We start from the raw sequence: 25,513 nt of genomic DNA, 5'->3' as shown, positions 1-25,513 counted from the left end.
CTTTAAGGTCATAAGCGGCCTTCGCATCCATTGCGAGTTGCGAACGCACCTTGTGACAGTCGACACTCTACTATCTGAAATAGAAGAATTCCCAGCATAACTAACTCAAGACTGATTACTTTCATTATCCACATCTGCCCTTTATCATTACATAACAATATAGTATTAAACAGAGATTGCTGGACAATAACTTGTAAATAAACAGATTATCTTCACCACAATTTATCTTGTCTGTGTGTGACCCAAATGTCTTTTGAAGCATCTGTTATTTATGTTTTTTACCATACTGTTATTTTGTCTATTATGTTTTTCATTTAGTAAACAATATGCTTGCACCATTGTAGAATGGTAATAACTGTTAAAATATTTTGTAACCTAAACATATTATCAGGTTCTTTTACACTTCCATTCTTATACATGTATATTGATAACATCTAATACACGTAATACTCATAAATTCTATTATATCAACATCAATTGAGAGAATGTTGATAGTTCTCCTATGTTCACCTATCTAACTATTTATTTTTATTCATAACAACACAATAATAAAGTGCTTTATTTCTCATCACACAGGTTATACCAAAAACAGTTTACTGACTTATATGGAAATCAAGGTGCACAGAACATTGATCAAAGGATAACAGACATGGTCGATGGACTGATTAAAAAAAACTGCAATGCCGCTTGGAAAAGTACAGATGATAGTTATCAGATCATATTAGCAATCATTACACCAATCATGAAGAGAATTTTAATTCATGTTCAGCAATCATCAGAAATGTTGTTTGTTGATTCAACGGGTAACTGTGACCGTCATGATGTAAGAGTATTTTTATTGTTAACACATTGTTCTGCAGGTGGGGTTCCAGTGGGTTGTCTTTTAACTACTTCAGAGAGTTATATTACTCTGCATGAAGCTCTGAATCTCTATCTGTCTATCCTCCCAGATGGGGCTTTTGGGAGTCATGGTCACCCATGTGTCATTATGACAGATGACTGTGAAGCCCTGCGTAAGGCCCTAGCTTCTGTATTTCCACAGTCCACCCTTCTGTTGTGCACATTTCATGTACTTCAGGCTGTGTGGAGATGGCTGTGGGACAGTAAACATGCTGTTCAAAAACAGCACAGGCCAAATTACTTTTTTCAAGCGAAAGCAATGTTAACTGCAAAGTCAGAGGAGGAGATTAAAGTATGTTTGGAATCAATTGTTGAGGTATGTGCTGCACACCCACGGTTTGTGGAGTACATAAAAAAACTTTTTTGTAGAAAAGAAGAGTGGGCTCTTTGTTACAGAGGTAACCTTTTTATAAGAGGCAATAATACCAACAACTTTGTCGAGGCTGCAATGAAAATCTTCAAGGATAAGGTGTTACATCGAACAAAAGCATATAACATTCTTCAGCTAATTGACTTTGTAACATCATATCTGGAAGATTTTTATTGCCGCCTCTTGATCGATGTTGCTAATGGCCGTTGCACTAGCCGAAAGAAAGGGTTAGTCAGGGAAGGATCTGTGTCTATTCCAAAGGAAAGCATTTCATTGGAAGATGACACATATCTGGTGAAAAGTGAGACACAAACTGATGTTACTTATGCTGTAGATATGGATTTAGGAATGTGTACATGTTTGAAAGGTTGGAATGGTGGTGGATGCAAACACCAAGCTGCTGTTATTTTACATTATGGGATGGGGTCACTAAATTTTTTGCCAGTAACTCCGCGGGAACAAAATCATTTCTATTTCCTTGCTACAGGTAACAAACTCAATCCAAATAATAACTGGTTTGCCCCTTTAAGATCAGCCACAGTAACCAGCAACGAGTTAGGAGAAGAACAGCAAGGACTAGAACAGGAAATTTCAGTTGAAAATGAAAGTTCAAATATCAATGTCACTGATAGAACTGATGATGTGCTTTTGGATGTAAATGTAAGTAATGAAATAGATTCCCCTGCAGATGCACAATTGTTAGACAAATTTCAGAAAATTGATGATTTTGCCACCACTATTAAAGAACTTCTGCAGACAGATAGACAGTACTTTGAACCAGCAGTGGACATGTTTTTAAGTTCAGTGCAGAAAATTAACACTCATAGCCATTGGTTTTCTTCTCTTTGCTCATTTGGAAAATACTCTGGCTGTTCTTCAAAGGGCAAACCTACCAAATCAACCAAGCAGATTGGTATACAACCAACAGCTATTGCTAGGAGGAAGCACAAATTGAGAGGAAGAAATATTGTTAGAGCTGGAAGACCTACTAAAAAGTTTTTAACAAGTCAAAAATATACTACTTCCAGAGAAATTTTAAGAGCTGTTTTACCAAAGAGGAAAGCACCACATAATTTATCTTTGTGTGTTTCTAACAATGAGAGTTTAGGCAAAACCCATTCAGCAAAATAAATTAATTTTTCAAGTTAGTGTCATTGTTTTATTGTTACATTGAAAACTAAAAACCAGTATTTAATTATCCCACAGATATGATTTCTACATGATTTTTTGCGCTTCCTGTATCTGATTATGTCAAAAATGGTAAAATGGGTGCTGACAAAATAGAGTTTTGTATTTTGATTATTAGGTGTTTGAATTGCAAAGAAGAAACAAATTGTTGTGTACAAGTTGCTACATTCTTATTCATTTTTTAATGATTTCATTCTCAAGCCTCAAGAGACATTTTCTATGACCCACTCCCCTACTTGAATATCTCATGAGAGTAAGATATTCCTAAAATATTTGACTTTGCCATATCTTATAATTCTCTTTAAAACCTGTTATTTATGTTATAATTATCTTTATAACCATCTCTTTTTGTGTCTCATCTTTATCAACTTTATAAGAACCTTTGAATATATTGGAGTTTCTCTCATTTCATACATATGACTAAAGAGTGTTTTGTTGTCTTGTCAATAACACTATGTATACAGAAAGATGATAAAGCTGTAAATAATTTGTATTTCTTTAATTACTAATCTACTAGTTTCACTGGACATCATTCTTCCTTATTGATTCTGATTTTGTTTATATTTTCTGATTTTTTGCTATTTTGACTCATTAAGATTTTTGTTAAATCTGTCATTATAGTAAATCAGGTAATCTTTCAGCCGTGTTAATGAAGTTTTATGAAATATACTAGCAGAATACCCAGCAGTACACTGGAAAAGGGGCAACATTTCATGCCTACCTACATAAATTTCGTGAACAGAAATTCACAATCATTTAAAGGCAACTTCTCTATTTTTATACACATAAAACATGTGTGTGTGTGTGTGTATGTGTGTGTGTGTGTGAGTGAGAGAGAGAGAGAAAGAGAGAGAGAGAGAGAGAGAGAGAGAGAGAGAGAGAGAGAGAGAGAGAGAGAGAGAGAGAGAGAGAGAGAGAGAGAGAGAGAGAGAGAGAGGTGTTGTCTGGTGAATATTTAAACTATCAACTCTGTGAGCGTGAATTGTTTTCAGATGTAAACATGCAACAACACTGATTGTATTCTGTGTCGTTAGTCAAGCAGTGGACTTTAAATGATTATGTTGAATTTCTGATAATTTACAAAGCGACTGCCGACAATTAACTATGCAGAATAATATAAATTTTAGGCTAGGGCTATTGGTCAGTACTGACTCCCAGGCGCTAGCACATGCGGGTCAGTACTGACGAACAGACGCCAGTGCCTGGAGGTCAGTACTGACCAATAACCTGGTGTCTATTGGTCAGTATTGAACAACAGGTGCCACCGCCCACAGACAACCTCTCTTCGGTCTGTGCCACCGCCCACCATTGATCAGCACTGACGAACATCGGACCTGTTCGTCAGTGCAAAGACCTCTTCGCACTTATTCGTCACTTCCAAAAGTATACCATTTAAAAAAAAAAACAATTAAAATTCCAGGCTCTCATGCCGATGGCACACAGTAACACTTGGTCACCTAGATAAGTTTGATTTCTAACGCGTTAGATGCCGTTGGGGCAACGATATGACTCGTTATTTCAAGCCACCGTAAGATTCTATTTTATTTTATGTTGTCCATTCTATTTCTTTGGGTTATTTTGTTTTTATTGTTTTGTTTTTTTTCCCCGTATATTTTCGTTATAGCTTTATTTAAAGAAAAATAGAGGAAAATGTGTTATAATATTTCCTGTTACGATTCTTTTATAATACTTTGTCCATTCTATTACTACTACTACCACTCACTACTACTACCACTACTGCTACTACTACTACTGCTACTACTACTACTACTACTACTAACAAGATATGAAGTGAGTAGAAAAGTGCCAGAAGACAATAGAGAATAAAAAAATTTTTCGCGGCGGTGGTGGGGTTTGAACCTGCGACCTTATTGGTACGACAACTCCGCCTGGCAGGTGAGAGCGTGGCTCTACCGTGTGAGCTATCCACGAACACAAAAATATTCGTTTCAAACCCAAAGTCATTTCTAGATCCCTCTCTCACCCACTTCTTGAGATCGCCGATTCGTTCACCACCATCGCGAAGTAATTTTGACCAGCAGTTAAGCTTAATAGCCAATATTCTCATCACAAACATATAACATAGAAACGATTGAGACATTGAGTATGCTCCGGTGTATGGGGTGAATTTTTAATTCAGAAAAGTGAGTGGAGCAGGCACTTATGTTGGTAACAACAAGATATGAAGTGAGTAGAAAAGTGCCAGAAGACAATAGAGAATAAAAATTTACTTCGCGATGGTGGTGAACGAATCGGCGATCTCAAGAAGTGGGTGAGAGAGGGATCTAGAAATGACTTTGGGTTTGAAACGAATATTTTTGTGTTCGTGGATAGCTCACACGGTAGAGCCACGCTCTCACCTGCCAGGCGGAGTTGTCGTACCAATAAGGTCGCAGGTTCAAACCCCACCACCGCCGCGAAAAATTTTTTTATTCTCTATTGTCTTCTGGCACTTTTCTACTCACTTCATATCTTGTTGTTACCAACATAAGTGCCTGCTCCACTCACTTTTCTGAATTAAAAATTCACCCCATACACCGGAGCATACTCAATGTCTCAATCGTTTCTATGTTATATGTTTGTGATGAGAATATTGGCTATTAAGCTTAACTGCTGGTCAAAATTACTTCGCGATGGTGGTGAACGAATCGGCGATCTCAAGAAGTGGGTGAGAGAGGGATCTAGAAATGACTTTGGTTTGAAACGAATATTTTTGTGTTCGTGGATAGCTCACACGGTAGAGCCACGCTCTCACCTGCCAGGCGGAGTTGTCGTACCAATAGGCTTCCTAAGTCGTGACGTAATCCTGCGCAGCAACGCATGGCAACAAACCGGCTGGCTCTAAACAGTCGAGAAAAATGGCTGACACGAACTCTATTTCCATCACCGCCCTTATGAAATATTTCTCCAATGAGCATAAAAGTGTCTCGCGAGGTGAAAATCATCATCAGTCAGGTCCTGTTTTGACTTTCACTTACTCAGATGGCTTGATGTTCGGCAAAGTTCAAGCCAGCATGAAGAATAAAGAGTATTCTGTGAAGGTAAGTCATTTCGTCTTCTCATTCTCACTCTCAAAATCTCACATCTCCGTAAAACTACTGTTGGACAATAATCAGTTTACTTTGAGTTTAGGCAGATTTAGTATATCCAATGGAAAGATTTAACTGTTTACGTTCGATTTTAGTTAGGGAGAGAGAGAGGGAGTCATTGAATTATTGTGTTTTTATCTTATGGACCACGGACTTTGAGTCTTTGAGGTCTTAGTCTTGCTTCGCTAATTTTCGTTGCTATTGACTATAGTCTACTACATACTATTTAGTATCGTGTTGTAACCTTTATTATAATACTCATATGAGCATCACAATCACCAATCACGCTAGACATTTTATCGCCTTTTATCATACTTCATGTGGGGCAGCGTGGATCAGCGGTACGGTTTTTGCTTCGTACCCGAAAGGTACCGAGTTCGTTCACCCGCCGCTGCGCTGTGTGGCCTTGAGCAAGTCACCTCGCCCTAGCTCAATTTGCGGCGCTGCACCGAGAGATAAATTTCCTCTATGGGATGAATAAAGGATTTATTTAGACCAGTGTTAGTCACGGTAAACTAAACTTCCTATTGGGTTAAGGTGTAATGTAAATGTTGCTGCTTGAAACTCGAAGAAATCAATAACATTGTGAAATTGAATGTGAACTTCAATTTAATATACGAAAACAGATAAAATGGACGTTTCGGGTTTCCCCCTTATCAACAAAGCAAGATGAATGAAAGAATCACTTAATTTGTTTTTTTAATTGAGTTTTTATACAGCGTAATATCCACTAAATGTGCTCAAAGTGCTTTACAAGGGGTCCCTGGCCAACAGCAACATTTAACATGTAAGACGGGACATGATGCCTGTTGGGCGATATTACAATTTTTTCGGACAGAGACAACGCCAGGTACTCATTTGACACCTGAGTACGGTGAGAGATTGTGAGTAAAGAGCCTTCTCCAAGGACTCAACTATGTGCCGAGCGAGGCCCAAACCCAGGACCTTCTGATCTGAAAGCGAGTGTCATACCACAAGACCACAACAGACGTTTTATTAGTTTGTTTGTTTTTTGCCTATTGAGCATGGTCGCAGCTCTAAATTTGAATCTTTTATTCTTTTACTTCCACAGATCTATCTTGATGATGCCTTGGGTTGATTCAGTCCAAAACTAATTTGTGTGGTTTTATTTAACAATGTTAATGACATTGAACATACATTGATACAACAATGCCATAATTTGTCATGTTTATCATGTAAAATCATGTATGGACCTACAAAACCATTATTTTGAATGGTGATTTGATGATGATGAACAAAATATGTGTGTTGTACAAAATAAATGGCAAAGCTAACAAAATGCAATCTCCTTAATAAGAGGAGACTGGGGATTGACAAGTGCTGCAACAAATTGAAAAATAATATCAGATGTTTCTCTTAACATGGTTGGAATATATGAGAGGATGTTAACATTTTTCAGTCTTTCATTAGCCCTCTCAACATGAATTCTACATGAAGCAATTTCTTTTGTTAATAAAATCTCATTTTCAGAAAATTTTTATGTAAAAAGGGAGGGATATTTACAGTTACTCCTTGAGGTAAAATATCTTGAATCAGGATGGGGTTTTACCTTTATTACCTTTATCTGCTAAAATTAATTCTCCAGGGCTTAAAATTAAAAGTTTTAGTAATCCACAATTTTGTACAATGACCTTATCCGAGACAGACCCTGGATCATGTTTAGAAATAAAATTTATCACACCATTTGGACTTAGACCAACAAGAGCTTTAACAGAATTCATGGACCTATAAGAAGAATAAGTTAACCGTTGTTTATCCATTTCTTTAGGAATAGCAATTTGGTCATCTGTACAATCAATGATCATTCTGCAATTTGGAAATCTTAAAAATGATGATGGAGCTGATAGTTTATTTTTATGCCTAGAAGGGCATGTAACCTTCATAACATTTTCAAAGAGAAGCGTATGGCTTATGTAAAACATGAATAAAAGTTTGTATAATATTTGTTATAGTACTTTCACTAACGCTAAACAATTGTGAAATATGAAGGTTAGCGTAGTTCTGTCTAAGTTTCATAAGTGTAATAATGAAAATTTGGTCTTTTAATGCAACTGTCTCTTCCTGAACTTCCCATCTACTATAATAAATAATGTTACCTCTAAAGCACTCAACATATTGAACAATAATATTAAATATTTTAAAAGAATGTACACCTGTCTCCATTCGAAGAACTTTTTCTGTAAGGCTTGAAACAGTGTAAGTGCGTTGAATCTAACTTAGTTGGGTTTTTTAAAGCTAGCTATTTCCTTATTTTTGTCTGTAATTTTTTGTTCTTGAATTAAATTTGTTGTTCTATTTAAAATATCCTCACTTGTTCTACAATCTGTTTTTTTTTTTAAAAGATGGAATCCTGTGATGATGGTGACGAGAGTTGAGATGATGATGAGGGAGAAGATAATGAGGATGATGATGAGGAGGAAAATAATGATGATGAGGAATCTGGTCTTTTTAAAGGTGGGACTTTGTGATGATGATGAAGAGAGTTGAGCTGATGATGATGATGATGATGATGATGATGATGATGATGATGATGATGGTGATGATGATGATGATGATGGTGGTGGTGGTGGTGGTGGTGGTGGTGGTGGTGGGTAGTGGTGGTGGTGGTGGTGGTGGACTTCTTGATGTTGGTGCCAATTGAGATGGGGTGGGAATTCCTTGTGTCACTTTTCTTTTCTTTCTTTCTGGCTCTGATGGAAACAATTTATTTTTATTTCTGTCAAACAATTCAGGGAGGTTGGCTTTGTCACCATCTCTGAAGTGACAAGAACACACTCTTGATGATGATGTTGGATCTTTTGTCCTTTCACCTGAAATGAAAAGATTTAAAAAAAAACAATAATTCTGTTGGGCATATTGGGTATATTATTTAATTTGATAAGTACTTTGTTTTAGACTATCTTGTTTGACACCAGCTCAATGCATGATAAATCAAAGGTGTGCAAGAGACTAGGTTACTGGTGGGTCTCTCGCCTGTCTTTTATGAAATCGCACATTCAGCAAAATGTCGCACTTCCTCATTACTTCTTTTGATGATTTTGACTAGGTATATATAAAAATAAGAATTCTTAAATTTACACAGTTAAAGTTGATCTTGGGGTTGAGTGTGGCAAGACTTGCGTTTTCTCTTTATTTCAGTCAGTACTGTACTGGACAGTGCGGTGATGGAAACTTTGGAGTGTCAACAATCGGGCACAGGTAAAGGAGAGAGGTCCCTGCCGCCATCTTGCTTTGTTCACACAGAGTTGCCACCTCGGCTGTCGGGGAGGGGAGGCATGGCAGAGAATCAGAGAAACTTTCCAAAAAAAAGAGGAAAGTATGTGTGTTTGTGTGTGTGTGTGTGTGGAGAGAGAGAGAGAGAGAGAGAGAGAGAGAGAGAGAGAGAGAGAGAGAGAGAGAGAGAGAGAGAGAGAGAGAGAGAGAGAGATCTGCGTGAGGGGAGGGGGTGGGGGGGGGGGGAGAGGTTGCGTTATTTTATTTATTTATTTTCATTTTGCCATAAAGGTATCGAGTTTAAAGTAAGATTTTAACAAATATTTTATTCTCTTTCTTCTTGTTCTCCTTTTAAAAAAATGATCACTTATCAGTAGAACTTAACTCTCATTCAGTTTATCAGCCTTAACATCAAAACGATTGAGATATCATTTTTGCTTCAACTTCAATAAAAACCTAGTTTGGAATGTATTTTTATTTATAATTTCGTGCAATTGTACACTTTAATCATAAAATATAGGTCTACGTAAGCTAGAACTTGACCTAGATCTGGACTACGAACTCTATCAAATGTTCGACGAGGCGTGCGTGCTTACCTGACTAAAGTGGTCCACTTTTTCTTCAATTTTTTGTCTGCCTGTCCATTTGGAAATCTGTAAAACTTGCAGGAGTGACTCTCTGACTGGTGTAGACAATCTGGTACAAAATACTGGACCATATTTAAGATAAAAATTGTTTTTTTTGAGCGATTTTCCAATTATTCCTTGCCTGGACCAAGCACGGATTTTTTTTGTTTAGAGCCAGCCGATTCGTTGCTAGGCGGACGTGACGTCAGACTGTGGAATCCTATAAGGTCGCAGGTTCAAACCCCACCACCGCCGCGAAAAAAATTTTTATTCTCTATTGTCTTCTGGCACTTTTCTACTCACTTCATATCTTGTTGTTACCAACATAAGTGCCTGCTCCACTCACTTTTCTGAATTAAAAATACTACTACTACTACTACTACTTATATGTCTTTTATCTTCCATTATTTTCTGGAAGGTTCTGTTCCCTGATGCTGACCTTTTCTTATCAATCAGATCACCCCCCTGGGGCACCCTATCCTCTACCCACGCTGACATTTCATTCATACTGCAACCTCAACCACCATTGAGTACAGACGACAAAGTTATTTTTCATTATATTTTATTTGTTTTCCACGTTTATTTGTGTATTGTTGTGTTAATGAAGGGTTTGTACCCGAAACGTCCATTGTCTGTTTTGTTCCCATACGAAGCCTTTCATTTTCACTCTTTCGTTAGTATTTTACGATCACCGGCTTCAGGCAGCCCTTACCGTTTTCTACTTTTCCTGTCTCAGTAAGATGCGAGCAAGCCGAATTTCAAATGACAGGAATGAAGAAAGACGAGACAATGAAAGAGCTTTCACTTTCAGTTCTAGCGCCACGCATCAGTGCAGTGAGCATGCGCGTTGGATGAACCGAAATATAGGGCTTCCAGTTTGGCGTTTCAACACCAAATTTGGTCTTTTTCTCAGGATTGGACAATTTCACTTGTTTAATTAATTGATATATTTATAAAACAAATCTCACGTAAACCGACAAAAAGATTTAGTGAAAACAAGGGCTTCCCTGCGACTAGTATGGGACAGGAAATGCTGATTTATTTGTCGTAGAGCAAGTTATTTTAAAAAATGGCATTTTTCCATAATTTTGGTACCGTCAACGCCCGTGGCCAGATCAGAACTGACCAATTGGCATCAGTACTAGTAATAGTAATAGTATTAGTCAGTACTGACCGTCAGACGCCGGTGCCTGTTCGTCAGTACTGACCCGCAGGTGCCAGCGCCTGGGGTCAGTACTGACGAATAGCCACTCCGTAAATTTTATAAGAAAAAACCCCAAAAGCCGTTTAGGAGATTATGCGAGTCAGACGGACAGACAGAAAGTGCATTTATATAGAGATACTAGATTTCTCTTTTAGCTGTGTATATAATGCTTAATCATTAATGACATTTTATGAATATTCATAGTTGACCATATTTGTGTGTTTTTATTTTAATTTCACATCCAATTGCAGATTTAATTAAAAACAGCATAATTACAATGTTTATCCCCATGTTATAATGTTCCCTAATTGCCATTGGTTTATCTTAATAAAAATGACTGAGCTTCAACTTCATGTATGCCTTCATGACTGTTTATTGACCAATTTTGGGTGTTGTGGCTGTTTTACATATTTTGTTATGTACTGCTAAAAATGGGTATTTTGCACTTTGCGCGATTGCCTAAAAAATTCAAAATTTAAAATATTCATATTTTCCGTAAAAAGAATTTTTAAAAAAAATTTTAATTGAGCTTTATATAGCGCAATATCCACTAAATGTGCTCAAAGCGCTTTACAAGGGGTCCCTGGTCAACAGCAACATTTAACATGTAGGACGGGACATTGCGCCTGTTAGGCGATATTACAATTTTTCGGACAGAGACAAAGCTGTTAACGGTCAGGTATTCATTTTACACCTGAGTACGGTGAAAGAATGTGAGTAAAGAGCCTTTTCCAAGGACTCAACTATGCGCCGAGCGCGAGGCTCGAACCCAGGACCGTCCGATCCGAAAGCGAGTGTCATACCACTAGACCACATAGCCGCACAAAAACTACATAGCTACTAAAATGCTTACAATGAAAATCGCTGCCAGACTATTATAAATCATGTTCAATTACATTGGGATTTGAAAATTGCTTTTGGGTACCTACTTTTACTCAGACTTAAAGAAGGAAAATATTACAACATAAAAAAACTAGTAATACTTTTCATTAGGAAGTTAAAGTCTATTGAATGTCAAACATTTGTGGTAATGTCGTATTTGGGAGTTATAAATATACTTGTGAAATTGGCAAAATAAACTGGAGTTAATAAGAAATAAACCTTAGTAATGAGAATATATTTATATATACAAAAACGCACCGTTTTTATGCACCTCCGTTGGCGGTGATGGTTAATTAATGAAAATGTTACTGCATACGACCATGAGGTTTAAATAATTTTACATTTTAGTTAAGCACGCTGCTTAGTGATTACCGATGTACGTTTATACAATGATAATAAATTAAAGAATATTCACAATAATTTAAAATATCAAAGGTAAAAAGAGACATGGCACACAAATAATGATCTCAAATAAATAAATAATTTTAGAAAATTAAAATCGAAGTTTTTTTTAAACACGATAAAAAGTTTTTGAAAAACAAAACAAAAAAGATGTCTTTCTCAATAAAGTAAACTTTTTAAAAAAATGTGTTTACAATGGGAATCGATCCCAGTACTTTCAAGGTTAAAAAGTCTGACAGCTTGTCCACTGCGCTACGGAGCCACCTAACTGTTCATCACATTTAATAAGGTCTTTTTAAAACATTATTTTACCTTCAATGCAACTTCTATTTTCTGGTTCTTTAATATAGAAATATTATTTCGATTTTTTAGTTTATTATTATTTTTGTATAAATTTATTAACAAAAACATCCTACATATGTCACAATATAACTTTTGCCATGTCCGAATATAGGAACACAATATCGCTGATGAAATTGGGTGGAATGCGCATACGTGACGGAGGTGCATAAAAGATACACCGTCAACGGAGGTGCATAAAAACACTACGTTTTTAAAAAAAATTAATTTTGTTGTTGTTGTTATTTTGAAGCAGAATTTACCAATCACAGTTGTGCAATAATTTATCACCTAAATATAGTAATAGACCTACAGAGATGAACCCTACAATGCATTTGATTTGTGTAACGTACTTTTTCTGCATCTATCCACACTAGCTACCACTGTAGTCACATCTCAAGACAACAATAGTGTGGTCTAATTTCTATTGCTAACTTATATTTCAAACTTCAACTACAGTATTATAGTATTATATCAAACATTTTAAAAAAGTATGTTATCTTCTTCTCATTCTTCTTCTTCTTAACAATCAAAAATACGGTAGGCGTGCAGCGTATAGTGTAGGCGAGCCAACTGCACACCCCTTTGAACCTTGAACAACGCGCGCGCTGACCTATGGCCTTGTCCGACCTCTGTCACGGCTATCCCATTGTGGCGATGCTAAAAATAGTACAGGTTAGTTGGCGAAGAGGGGTATTCTCAGATGACGTCACAAAATGGCCCAACCTGGTGCAAAAAAAACAAACTCGCAGGACCCGAGGCGACCAAAAGAGATAGGCAGAGCCACCGCGCATGACCCACTTTCTCTGCTGGGCTTAGTTCTGCGCACAGACTACCAATCGAACCAACTCTCTCTCTCTCGTGTCTATTAGTTGTTCGCCCATCTCTCTCTCTCTCTCTCTCTCTCTCTCTCTCTCTCTCTCTTCTCTCTCTCTCTCTCTCTCTCTCTCTCTCTATATATATATATATATATATATATATATATATATATATAATATATTAATATATATATATATATATATATATATATATATATATATATATATATATATATATATATATATATATATATATATATATATATATATATATATATATATAAGTATCAATCCACTATTAAGGTGACCACTGTGAAATGCACCAATTGGAGGACCAAGCATATGTCTTGTTCAAATTGATTAAACTGTTCAATCTTTGTTCAAATGAGTATAGTTTGATTCCCTACAATGATTTATGAACACAATTCTGATGCTTGATGATCACAATGGTATATAGAAAATTACTCGGTCCCCCTAATGTTTTACTAAGTGTTTCTGTAGCTTTAAGGAGACATTTGGTAAAAACATGTTTTTAGGGAGACCACATTAAAAAACCCTTTTAGGGAGCCCAGTATATGTTTATATATGTGTATACCTAAGAGTGCATTTTCAAGTGAGCTACCACCAAATTGTCTAAAATAAAGTAAGTCCTTAAGATTAAGAGCTTCATGGCCATAGTGTCGAAGCTTATCCCAGTGTGCGTAGAGTGAAGTGGCCGAGCAACGCATTTACTAACTCCTGGGAAGGTCCATCCCTCAGAAGGGGCGCTCAGGGAAATAACCTGGGACTCAAACACGGCAAAAAATATTCCCAGTTGCTCCGTGCGCCATTGTTTTTGCAGTCCCCGACCCCTTTAGAAACCTGACGACCCAGGTTAAGATCAGAGATAGAAGGGACCAGGCAGAGGAGTTTATTTGTTGTTGTTGTATACCACTGAATGGACTTGGTTTGTTTTGTTTTGTTTTTAAGGGTTTTACGGCGCTTGCAACACATTAAGGTCATATCAGCGCCAGTAAAAAGGAAGAAAATGGGATAGTAAAAAGTTCTGGAACTACAATTAGAGCACCCAAGAAAAAGTAAGGCAAAGGGGATTTGTTTCAAATAGGAAACAGTAGATTCCAAGAGCCCACTATCAAAGTACTTAGTTTGAGATCACCTAAACGTCTCATTCAGACACAAGCACAGGTCCCAACAAAGAGGGATACACTCAAATGTTTACAAAGCATAAATAATATGTAAACAAAACAATAAAGAGCATAACAGACAGATGATTTACAAGGGAAAAATATAATCTCCCAAAACTCGAACTATACATTTGACTGTTTCCCTCCCAGCCAGGTCCTGGACAAAACCAAGTAATCCCATCCCATCCCGAGACAAAGACAGAAAACAAGTTGGAAAACAGACATAGGGGGATAGAAGACGCAACGAGTACGTCCCTGCCCATTATGGGAAGTCGGGAACCCCACCCAGTGAGTGAATGGAGTTGGATGGATAGGACAGCAGATCTGATGGACACAATGAACGGCTTCAATCAACATCTCATTCACTTTAACTTGCACAATGCTTGCTTTGGTTTCGTGGTAGACAGTTCGTCTGACGCCCGAGTTGCCAGGGTTCGAATCCATATTTGTGGCAATGCAGAGTCATTGTAAAAGTCTCATTTACAGTCTCACTTGTGTTAATTGGAGTACGTTACTGAATTGTAACAACGTTGTTCGTGTCCATATAAATCTACTACCAGCTGCACGTTGAGCTCATTGTGGGTTTTATGATACATCAAGCTCGTGTAAAATTACATTTACATTTGACCGAAAAATGATACATAACGATAGAAGTCTACAAATCATATTGCAGGTTTATTTCAGTTCCAAAAGCCATCACAAACATTCATCCACTGTATCACATAAGTCTTTGGTCACCAAATAAAAGCATGAAGTTTGCTATGTGTACAGTGCAACATAAAAGGATAGAAACAGTTTTACTGATAAAACCCTCAAATGATAACAAACCAATATGTTGTTGCTGGTAAGTTGCTTAATTGCATTTGTTAAAAAGCATAAACTGTGAAGCAAAAGTGTTGAAAATCGTTTGAATAAAGTTTAATGCAAAAAAAATAATTCTTAAGCACTTTATGCCGTTCTAAGCTGTCGTTGCTGCATTTTTTTTCATTATTAATTATTATTATTCTGATTAAGGATGAGGGGATAAAGAAAGAATGAAATTAAATGCACAGAGGTGTCATTTCTTGACAGTCACCTCTAAAGATTGCAACTCTTAAAACTATCATAAAAAGAATAGTGAAATTTTACATTAGGTATCTAGAAAATGCTGAACATAAAGCTACATTGGCCAATTAAGTTAGGGTTAGTAGAAAGACTTTTTATTCTGCCATATTTGATTCTTTCAGATAGTTCTACATAGCTGCCAACTTTTCAAAAATAAAATAAGGAACGCTCATTTTGCCCGGGATGAGGGGCGATGTGTGCCGAAGCCCCCCCCCCCCCCCCCCCCCTTCATCGAATCGCAACATATAAAAGTCAGCCTTTTTAATTACTATTACTAACACTAACAAGTTTGAGATGACAGAGGCTAGTCCAAATGTTGCTCAATTATCGGGTTTAGTACCAGCACATTTGAATCGTTAAAATGACACTTTCCACAATGATTGTTGTTTTGTTTTTAAGGGTTTTACGGCGCTTGCAACACATTTAGGTTATATCAGCGCCAGTAAAAAGGAAGAAAATTGGATAGTAAAAAGTTCTAGAATTACAGTTGAAGCATCCAAGAGAAAGTAAGACATAGGGGAACTGGGAACAAATAGGGATCAGATGTAGATTCCAAGAGCGTATCACCAATGTACTAAGTTTGAGATCACCTATAAGTCTTATCCGGACACAAGAACAAAATCCAACAAAGAGGAACACACTCAAATGCTTACATTATACATTAAAAAATAACAAATATAGTAATAATACATAACAGAGAGATGATTTACAAGGAAAAAAATATCATCTCCCAAAACAATAAATATGCATTTGACTGCTTCCCTCCCAGCTAGGACTCCGGCGAGGGCCAGGAAAAAAACAAGTAATCTCATTCCAAGACAAAGACTGAAAGCATGTTGGAAAACAGATATAAGGGGATAGAAGACACAGTGTGTACCTCCCTGCCCGCTATGGGAGCTTTCCACAATGAGATCAAAATTCAGAACGGACAATATAAAGAAAGAATTCAACTGCCTCAACTTTGATAAGGACCAATACACAAGAAGCACGATTGTAAAATAAATGAAATAACTTAAGATGGTTAGAAATGCATAACTACCAACCTGGTACATCACTTGAGAGGGCGTTTTGGGGTAAAAATTAGGTGAGTTCAGATAAAAAGTAGACGATTGCATATATGTTTTCTTTCATGCAACATAATGGTCTTTAAGTAGTATACTATAATAGTAGTTATAGTAAAATGCACCTCTAAATATTAGAGAATTCCTACTTCTTTACTTTGACAAGATAAACACACCTAAAAATGGAGTATACTTATTTTTCTTGAACCTAAACCGTTACAAAAGCTTGCTTGAAAAAAAAAAAAAATTAAAATCAGATGAAGATGTTTTTAAAGGGATTAAATTTATATATTTCATAAATTAATAAAGGGAAATAATCATTGTCATCTTTAATCAATATAAGCAATTGATTTTCTTATTGAATACCTTCCAATCAAAAAGGTGGATTTAATTTTATTCTTAATTAAAATAATATTTGTAACAAATAGTGAAAGTATCAATACTGTCTTAGAATATTCAAAGTATATCGAGGCTAACATCCATATCCTATGCAAATCTCCAATACATTATGAAAGGTTTGAGTAAAATACAGGCGTCATATAAACGAATGGAACTTTTTTAATTGTTGAAAATCATTTATGTTAGAGGCATAATTCAAATTAAAGAGCTACACAAATGGAGATTATGCTCTCACTGGACACCAATAATAATGATAATAATAATAACAACAATAGTAGTAGTAGTAATAGTAATAATAATGGATCAATAATAATAATTCATTAGGCTCACATGGCTTTTTTACCACAAATTAGTCAAAAATTACAAAATACGGATTTTGAACTAAAAATAAGCACTTACGGACTCAGGAAGTCAAATACGGAACAAATCCGTTTTTAACAGAACGGTTGGCAGCTATGGTTCTACAAAGCATTTGTCTCTCAAGCTGAGCAAATGAATGTTCATATAATATAAAAAAGGATATTGCAATGATGAACAGATTGTACTATATAAAGATAAAACGTTTTTGTAAACCCCCAAAATATGTCAATAACACTATACAATACAATGAATGTAATACAAATCAAATTCATGATTGTCATTACACCGATTGAAACGCTCTTTCCCTTCTATATTTATTTCTTTCATTAAAAATCTTTGTCTTCACCAAACTAATTAGTGTACCTTCAGGGATTCCTTTTTGTGAAAATACCCTGTGGTGTTTTAAGAACAGAATAATTTCAGACTTTCTAGGTAATGATCCCCTTGAACCATGTGCTGAAACATCTTCGACAAAGTTTTTAAAATATGACTTGACTCTATCTGTATCCTCATCTGACCATGACATGTATCTCCGATTTTTGCTTGAATTCCTCTTGGGTTCAGTTTGTTTTGAAGAACACGTAAGCTGATTTGGCACTCCTGCTTCACCATCAAATATTTCTTCTTGATTTGCAGCTGTTACTATGGATGTTCCAAAATTTGCATTTGAGTCTCTATTCACTACAGAGTCATTTGTTTCAATGTTACAATTTCCTTCCCCAGTGACCGATGCTGAGTTATCAATTTGACCCAAAAAATGACCAACTTCTGTTATTTCTCGTATTGCAAGTGGACACTGATAAATGTTTTGATTGATTGATTCACTGTGTCCCATATGTCGATAGAAGACATCTCTCTCGTGTTGTGGGACATCAAGTAAGGCAAATAATGTCGAAGCTCGGTGCCTGAATTTATCAGCTATTAACAACTGGGGTTTCTCTAAATCCTTTACTAAGGAAGTGACATATTTGATGGCAATGTAACCACTTACATGATCTTTGGATATTCCTGTATTTGGAAAAAGAAATGGGTTGTCTGAAATATCAACAGCTTTACGCTCCTGTGCAAGTTTCCTTAAAGGCTGAATTGTGTCATTGGGTATCAACACAGGGACCAACATCTTGCTTCCCTTTCCAGACTGATAGGCCAGCTTATACTTCTCAAGTAACGCTTTTTCCAGAGGATCAGTGACATGTTGTACAAGCTGGGGATCAACCCATACACCTGAATCTGCATCATTCCAGTCTTTTAACAACATCCTTGCGGGTTCTCCGCCTCTCCTCGCATTAAACATTGTAAGCCTAGCTACGATGACATTGCGAAGCCTAACAAACATATGTGAATCAAATAATTGATAATCATCCTCACAAATACGGACCATCTCTTCAGTAATAAATTGCCGTAGCTTCTTTATATCATTCTCTAATGGCATCTCTTTGGGTTTTCTCAAATTTGTTCTCTTTGCTTCACATTGAACTCTGGCTGTAAAAAAAATACTATCCCAATTATAATCCAGGACAGCTTTGAACAAATCTATCTCTGCGGATTCTTCCATTTTGTTTTGCATTATATATTCCCCTTTTAAGAAATTAATTAACTTTTTCAATATAAATCCAATTGAAAGCTTCAAGCCTGCTTTCAATGTCCCATCCTCTTTCAAAGTCATTTCAGAAATGGTTTGCGATATTTCATTAAAGTTACAACGCTTCACCACGTCCTCTCCAGAGAAAGAAGGTTGATTCGTTCTCTTCCTAGTTTTTAAAATCAAATTTCCTAAGATGCGTAAATCACTCATTATAACTTTTCTCTCCTTCTTTGAACTTTTACTCCACAATTTTGTTCCTAACAATACTATAGCTTTGTCTGATCGACACAAATTTCCCACTTCATCATTCCGAAATTTGTCAAGAATATTCTCCTTTATTTCTTTACTTGCATTGGGAGCCACGGGATAAAATTTTACAACCCCAGTACACAGAGCATGCTCAGTACTACATTTCTTTTTGTGTTCATAAACCCTTCGTCCAGAGTAAAACCCCTTACAGCCAGCACACATAACAACTTCATGTGACCCTTGTGCTCTCTCACGCATAACTATTGAATTGTTTCTAGTGTTTGAATAAAAAATGCCCTTTTTCTTGAGATAATCCATTGTTCTATCCCTTTCCTTTACAGGCTGTTTCATGGCCTCTGTAACTTCTGTCTCATCTTTGTGTTTCCTCATCAAATGCCTTGAGAGTTTTGTTTGCAACTGTCCACAGTATGGACAGGGTCTCCTTGGCTTTTTGTATTTCTCTGGAAAAAAAAGAAGAAAATAAAGCACATCATGCTATGAACTATGAAAATAAATCAATAGACAGATCATATGCACATCAGCTACATGACAGCGATAGAGAGGAATAGCATTCCAAATATTTAAGGCCTGGACAAGTAACTGTCATAATTCCTTCTTGTTATATACTTTTCTACCATCTATTCCTTTGGAAGAGGTATGTTAGATTTGTGGAGACCTCTGCCACATAACAAATCCAGTGAAAAGACGCCATATTTTTGTTTTGAAATAGAAATAAATAGATCAATCCACCCACTTCACTGGGTTCAGGGTTCCCTCTTCATTATAATCAAAATATGAACATAAATCGGAATAGTAACACATTGAAGTCTCATCTGAATACATAGATTGTCCTTTGTTGTTTCAGCGAAAAATCAGACAGAATGTCAAAAGAATTTTAGGTTTTTCCCCAACCACCCCTTGGAGGTATCAGTATCAGCGGAATGGTAAGCGTCATGTTTTTTACGTTGAGCAACAAAATTTACTCCAAATGCTTCACTCGACCCAGGCGGAAAAGCAATCAAGAATAGACCCAAGTCCTATCCAAAGACTAACATTTCATTTAAGTTTATTGTAGGCCCTTGGCCAATCGACAAAATTCAATTCACATAAATTATTTACAACAATCAGAAATTAATTATATCAATAATAGTAATAGAATGCAATGAAGGCAATATCATAATAATAATAATATAATAATAATAATAATAATAATAATAATAATAATAATAATAATAATAATAATAATAATAATAATAATAATAAAACAGTAGCGGCTATAAGTAACAATTAATATAGTAACAAAAGTAATAATAGACTATAGTTCATAGTCATAACAATGACTTTCTTTGTCATTGAGGGAGTGAGAAAACATCACCGGCTGGCAGAACAAACAGCCGACATCAATCAAACGTCCTCCAGACCGGTTGAGCATCGGCTTCATTAATTCCTTAAAGACTTCCCCCCAACTGCCTGAACGATGCTGATGCCCAGACAACTTAATCCTGATTTATATTTTGTGGGAATGAAATATGACATGTATATGCCGGAAATATTTCAATAACAAACACACTGTTCAGATAGAAAATATTTGAGTCTTGCCTTTGTTAATTGATACAGGTAAGTTAGGAAAATAAATGCTAGTAAAAACGATCAGCAAGTTCGTGAACACTGCTTCTCAACTCGAACATATGTTTTCATCAAATCTACACACATCATGTTGTGAGCTGAATTTTAATGATCTCAGTTGTCATTGAAAGGAAACCCAAGAATTTTAGAATAAAGAAAAATATTGAACCTGGAAGTCAAAAGGGTTTGTAGCACAGCAGGCATTATCAAAGTATAATTTTAGTACCGACAAATTAAAAAGAAAATGTGCTTTTCTTTAAATGCTCCCAATCATCATATACTGTTTAGGTTGCAAGATTAATAAAAATGTTATCTACTCCGATTCTCGTTAAGTTTCCAGCTGGTCTGTGAAAAAAAGCCTTAAGCATCATAGAAATACAAAGAAACAGTTTTAATATATAGATGGGTTGTAACAAAAAAACCATTTTAACACTTACAATACAAGCAATTTAAGTCTATTACAGACAAAAAAAAACCCCAATAAAATAAACATGAACATTTTTATGGCTGGTTTCACTGATATCACTCACACATTGGGGTTTCAGATTCTAAGATGTCCACCCTATCAAATTTGGATTTGTGCTTGTTATGTAAATGGTAGCGTATTTTGCGACGCAGCACTGCCAAAACAGAAAAAAAATGCAATAACACAAATGCAGCACCATGGAGGGGGTGGAAGTTTTCTTTTAAAAGGAATGGGTAAATTAAAATTGATCCCACAAATATCAAAGGAGAAGAATGACAAAAAAATGACTCACCATTGCACGTAACACGTTGGTTTGCAAGTGTATAGCATTCGGGTTGAACCTGGGTCCCAGACTGGCAACGAGGTTCAGTCTGTGATAGTTGTGGATGAGGCTCTGACTGAGTTGGGGAATGAGCACTAGGTTCCAAAGACAATGATGTACTCAGCATTGGGTACCTCACAGAGTACGTAGAGGAATCAGACTCGGAGTCAGCAACAAAATCGGGACCCTGTATATTTTGTGGAAAAGATGACAGATCAATCAATTTATTCATGTTGACAATAAACATGAAGAGCCATTGTTTAATAATCCAACTAAACAATTAGCTGGTTAATAATGCAAGTATAATAAAAAAGAGTTGAGAAAGGCAGACATATTGTCTAAGTATTTAATATGTTCAACTGTGCTTGGATAAATATAGATACACCAACCAGGGTTTCAGTAAACCGTTTTTAACCAACTCTTTAAATCCTACACCAGGACCAACAACTACAAAACAATTTTTTATATCACTACGATTCTGGACATATAAACCGTTGTCATTGCAACAATATGAACTTCCTAACCTTGCAACTGCAATATAGTTAACAAAAAAAGTTGATAAACATTACGATGCAAGAGAATTTGGACAAAATGCGAGATCAAAAGTATAATCCCAACAGAAGCTATTTTAATTTTTCCTGGAAACGCATCATTTTCACATTTTGTCAAATAAAAAAACAAACGACTTCAAATGTGAATGGCTCATCAATGAATATCACTTCAAAATATAACGAGGAAGGTTTAAAATAGTGTTATTGTTGGCGAAGTCCACTGCAAAGAAAAATTTTTAACAACAAAAAACTAGGAGATCTCACTGGTGTAAAACAGTGTTGTCCTTGTCCTGAAATATTGTATTGCGCCTAACAGACTGCAGGTCTCATCTTTTGTGGCAAATGTGTTTTGTCCACCACAAAATATGTTGATGTGAAGCATTTTGAGCATGGTGCCAACTGTGGATAAACGCTATACAAATGTTATGATTTTATTTTAATGTACATACTTACCACAAATGAATCATGTGATATGGAACTTTGTTCTGCATCACTTTCAGGCTCTGAGTTGGAGTCTATATAGAAAATAAAAACAACAAAAAAAAAGCTGAAGACTATCATGTGCAAGTTTTTCTCTAAACTCTTAAACAAAAAATCATGCCATCTTGTGCTGTAAAAGGATTTTTTAAAAATTATTTACCTTATGACTATTGTCCTTTGGAAAAAAAAAGAAAATTAAGTCCGAAACCTTCTGGCTATTTTCTTTTAAATTTCAAGAACGTCAGAGTTGGCAAGGGAGGACGGAAATATAATTCCAGAAACCAATCTGTCTATAATCATATCCATATGATAGTTTTTCGTTCAAGATTCAGGTACAGTCCACTTAGGATAATCGCAATACCTTGGGATCATCGAAAATGTTGGGATTAACCGAAATTCAGTTTCCTGTCCACTATTTCAACATTTTACACATTTATTGTCAACTCAAACCAGTAAATAATATTCTTAGTCCACCACATACAGAGCAATTTGATTGAAACAAAAACCATATGGCAGCCCCGTGTAGATTTGTCAACCAAAAGCAGCTATGAAGCAAGCCGATATCTTATTCAGATTGGAAGAAGTTTCAATCTTTTTTCTCAACAATTCAACATTTGTCAGAGTTAAAGAGATTAGCCTTAATGAGAGACAATAAGCTCTCACCAAACTCGTTGGTCACAATGCACAGTTGTTAATCCTAAAACAAAGGATATCGCTCAGTCTCTCTTATAACTGTCATTTATAACCTGTTGTCAAGATTATGACCAGCCCCACCCCTCTTCTATTTAATGGCCACCGATGACGTCACAAACCCATACTGCAGAGCCCCGCCCTCTTTCGACTCTAACAGAGTGGTGACACACTACTGTAGCATTAAATCCTGCTCACTCTCGATTCTTCAACCTGTCACGATTTCATCCATGATGAAATTTAATCATGATATACTGTTTGATTTCTTGAATTTACCACTTTTTAAAAAACCGAAGTTTGTTGCAATTAACCAGTGACTTTTATATAGAATTATTTCCATTGCTTAGGAAATATTGTGATTAACCGAAAGTTGCGATTAAACGAGTTGCAATTATCCGGAGTGGACTGTAATAGTATTACACATCATGACTCAAAAAAAAAAAAAAAAAAAGCAAACTATGTGTACCTAAATGTTATTCATTTCCTCATCAAATTACATTCTTACCATTAACATCATAGATCACATCAAAAGGGTTGTCTGGATTGACAGCAAGACATTTTTCAGGATTTTTAAAGCTCAAATCTCTCTGATCTGAAGTTACAAAAGAAATAGCATATTCTCAACATTAAACTATGATTTTGTGATGGCTGTGATATGGCATACTGTATGCATAAAGCAAGATGCAAAGACAGGTTTAAGTTTAAATTATTTTATATTCTTTTCAAAAATCCATTCTAGTTTTGCCAAAATAAAATAAACACGAGAAGTGTTGAGTTGGATAAAGCTAAAACTAAAAGTAGTAGTGGTAGTAGTAGTAGTAGTAGTAGTAAACGACAGATCTTACTCACTAGTGTGAATCTACAGTCTACAGAAGTTCCCGAATTATCTGACTCCACTTCCAAATGACTGACTGACAAGTGACAATCATCAATCGGTGTGTGTGTGATTGTGATGTCTACCCTATTGAAAATCTTAAATCAACAGTGATGTAATAAGAATGGCCAATAACTTACCATTTAAATTATCTCGGTGTCTCTTCAATGATGCCTCCAGCATCAATTTACCCCACGATGCCATAGACGTCTAGTTTGGAACTCAGCAAGTGACGAAAAAATACTTGCGGCTATAGAGAGGACGTCCGTCGGCCACTCTCTCCGCAAGTCAGTTGTTATCAGATAATCATTGGTTCTTGAAAAATATAGAAACACAGCGGTTCATTTAAAAAGACTCTTTTGTAGATCAAGATATAATGTTAGGTATTGCACTTTAAAATCTCTTCAGACATAGAACGGGTCAACTTGACGTCTAGACCAAATCATTTCGAAGATCGATATGGCAACAGCAACGCCTGGAATGGAGGATTTAAATGCGGCATCTGACGATTCTACTGCTATGACAGAAGATGCTCCATTTCACGACGTCGAGATGGCTTCAACTGGCATCAGGCATCAACATGCTACTCAATAATGGGTTTGATGAAGCGTTTGACTAAGAATTAAAGCTGATAACTGATAACCACCTACTACTGACTTGCGGAGTGAGTGAGTGCCGAGTGCCTCTTTATGCGCGAAATTGACTAAACATACGTTTCACGAAAAAAAGAGTTACTATGTTTGCTTGTCTCTTGTCACCAAGATAAGAATCCGGACCAAGATTCGATAAATCTGTTTCTAAAAATAGATTATAATTCGTATATCTTGTTCATTCCTCAGTTCATCAACTTTCACACAATTTTATATTAGGTTTTCATTACTATAAAAATCCATATAATGTTCTAGAATTTTAGAGAAAATTTCGGAAAGATATATTGCCTCACTATTGAAATATATCGATGAAAACACTGGTACCCCTATTGTACTTTTTTCAGGCGGTCACCTTATTGACCAACGTGAAAATTTAGGCATAACTCTTCTTACTGTGGTGTTTAACAAATAACTTCAATACTATGATTTACAATTATATATCCTTGACGGTTGGGTTGACAACTTTAAACTAAAAATAGAAAAGTGAATGTGCTAGAGGTCAAATCAATAGGGGGACCGGATTTTGGTCTCCTTATTGGTAAAGTACTGTAAAATGAACTAATAGGGGTACCAAAAGTCTCCCTATCCGGTATTAATACATATATATATATATATATATATCGTTTAGTAATTGTTCGTTTTCTCTCTCTCTCTCTCTCTCTCTCTCTCTCTCTCTCTCTCTCTCTATATATATATATATATATATAATATATATATATATATATATGTATATATATATATATATATATATATATATATATATATATATATATATATATATATATATATATATATCGTTTAGTAATTGTTCGTTTCTCTCTCTCTCTCTCTCTCTCTCTCTCTCTCTCGCTCTCTCTCTC

The 25,513-nt window shown here is 35.9% G+C and overlaps 2 protein-coding genes and 1 long non-coding RNA gene across 4 annotated transcripts in view; 1 reads left to right on the top strand and 2 right to left on the bottom strand.

Annotated features, from left to right (window-relative positions):
• LOC144960473 (uncharacterized) overlaps positions 1-25,513 on the bottom strand; it is a 48,031-nt gene that overhangs the window by 19,946 nt on the left and 2,572 nt on the right. The window lies entirely within an intron of this gene.
• On the top strand, positions 5,244-7,874 carry LOC144960628 (uncharacterized). The gene is made up of 2 exons (XR_013642893.1): positions 5,244-5,499; positions 6,620-7,874. It is a non-coding gene; the product is annotated as an uncharacterized LOC144960628 (long non-coding RNA).
• On the bottom strand, positions 12,757-25,246 carry LOC144960392 (uncharacterized). The gene is made up of 5 exons (XM_078893476.1): positions 24,650-25,246; positions 24,144-24,318; positions 23,635-23,721; positions 22,413-22,474; positions 12,757-12,894 (listed from the first exon to the last, which is right to left on the bottom strand). The coding sequence occupies exons 2-5, from the start codon at positions 24,205-24,207 to the stop codon at positions 12,757-12,759; spliced, it is 351 nt and encodes a 116-aa protein (XP_078749602.1). The 5' UTR covers positions 24,208-24,318; positions 24,650-25,246.

Source organism: Berghia stephanieae, chromosome 15 (genome assembly GCF_034508935.2).
Source record: "Berghia stephanieae isolate SIO BIC M18660-M18661 chromosome 15, UCSD_Bste_1.3, whole genome shotgun sequence".
In the NCBI taxonomy this organism is placed as follows: domain Eukaryota; kingdom Metazoa; phylum Mollusca; class Gastropoda; order Nudibranchia; family Aeolidiidae; genus Berghia; species Berghia stephanieae.
Note: the sequence above shows the minus strand (reverse complement) of the source record. Positions and strands in the feature narration are given on the sequence as shown.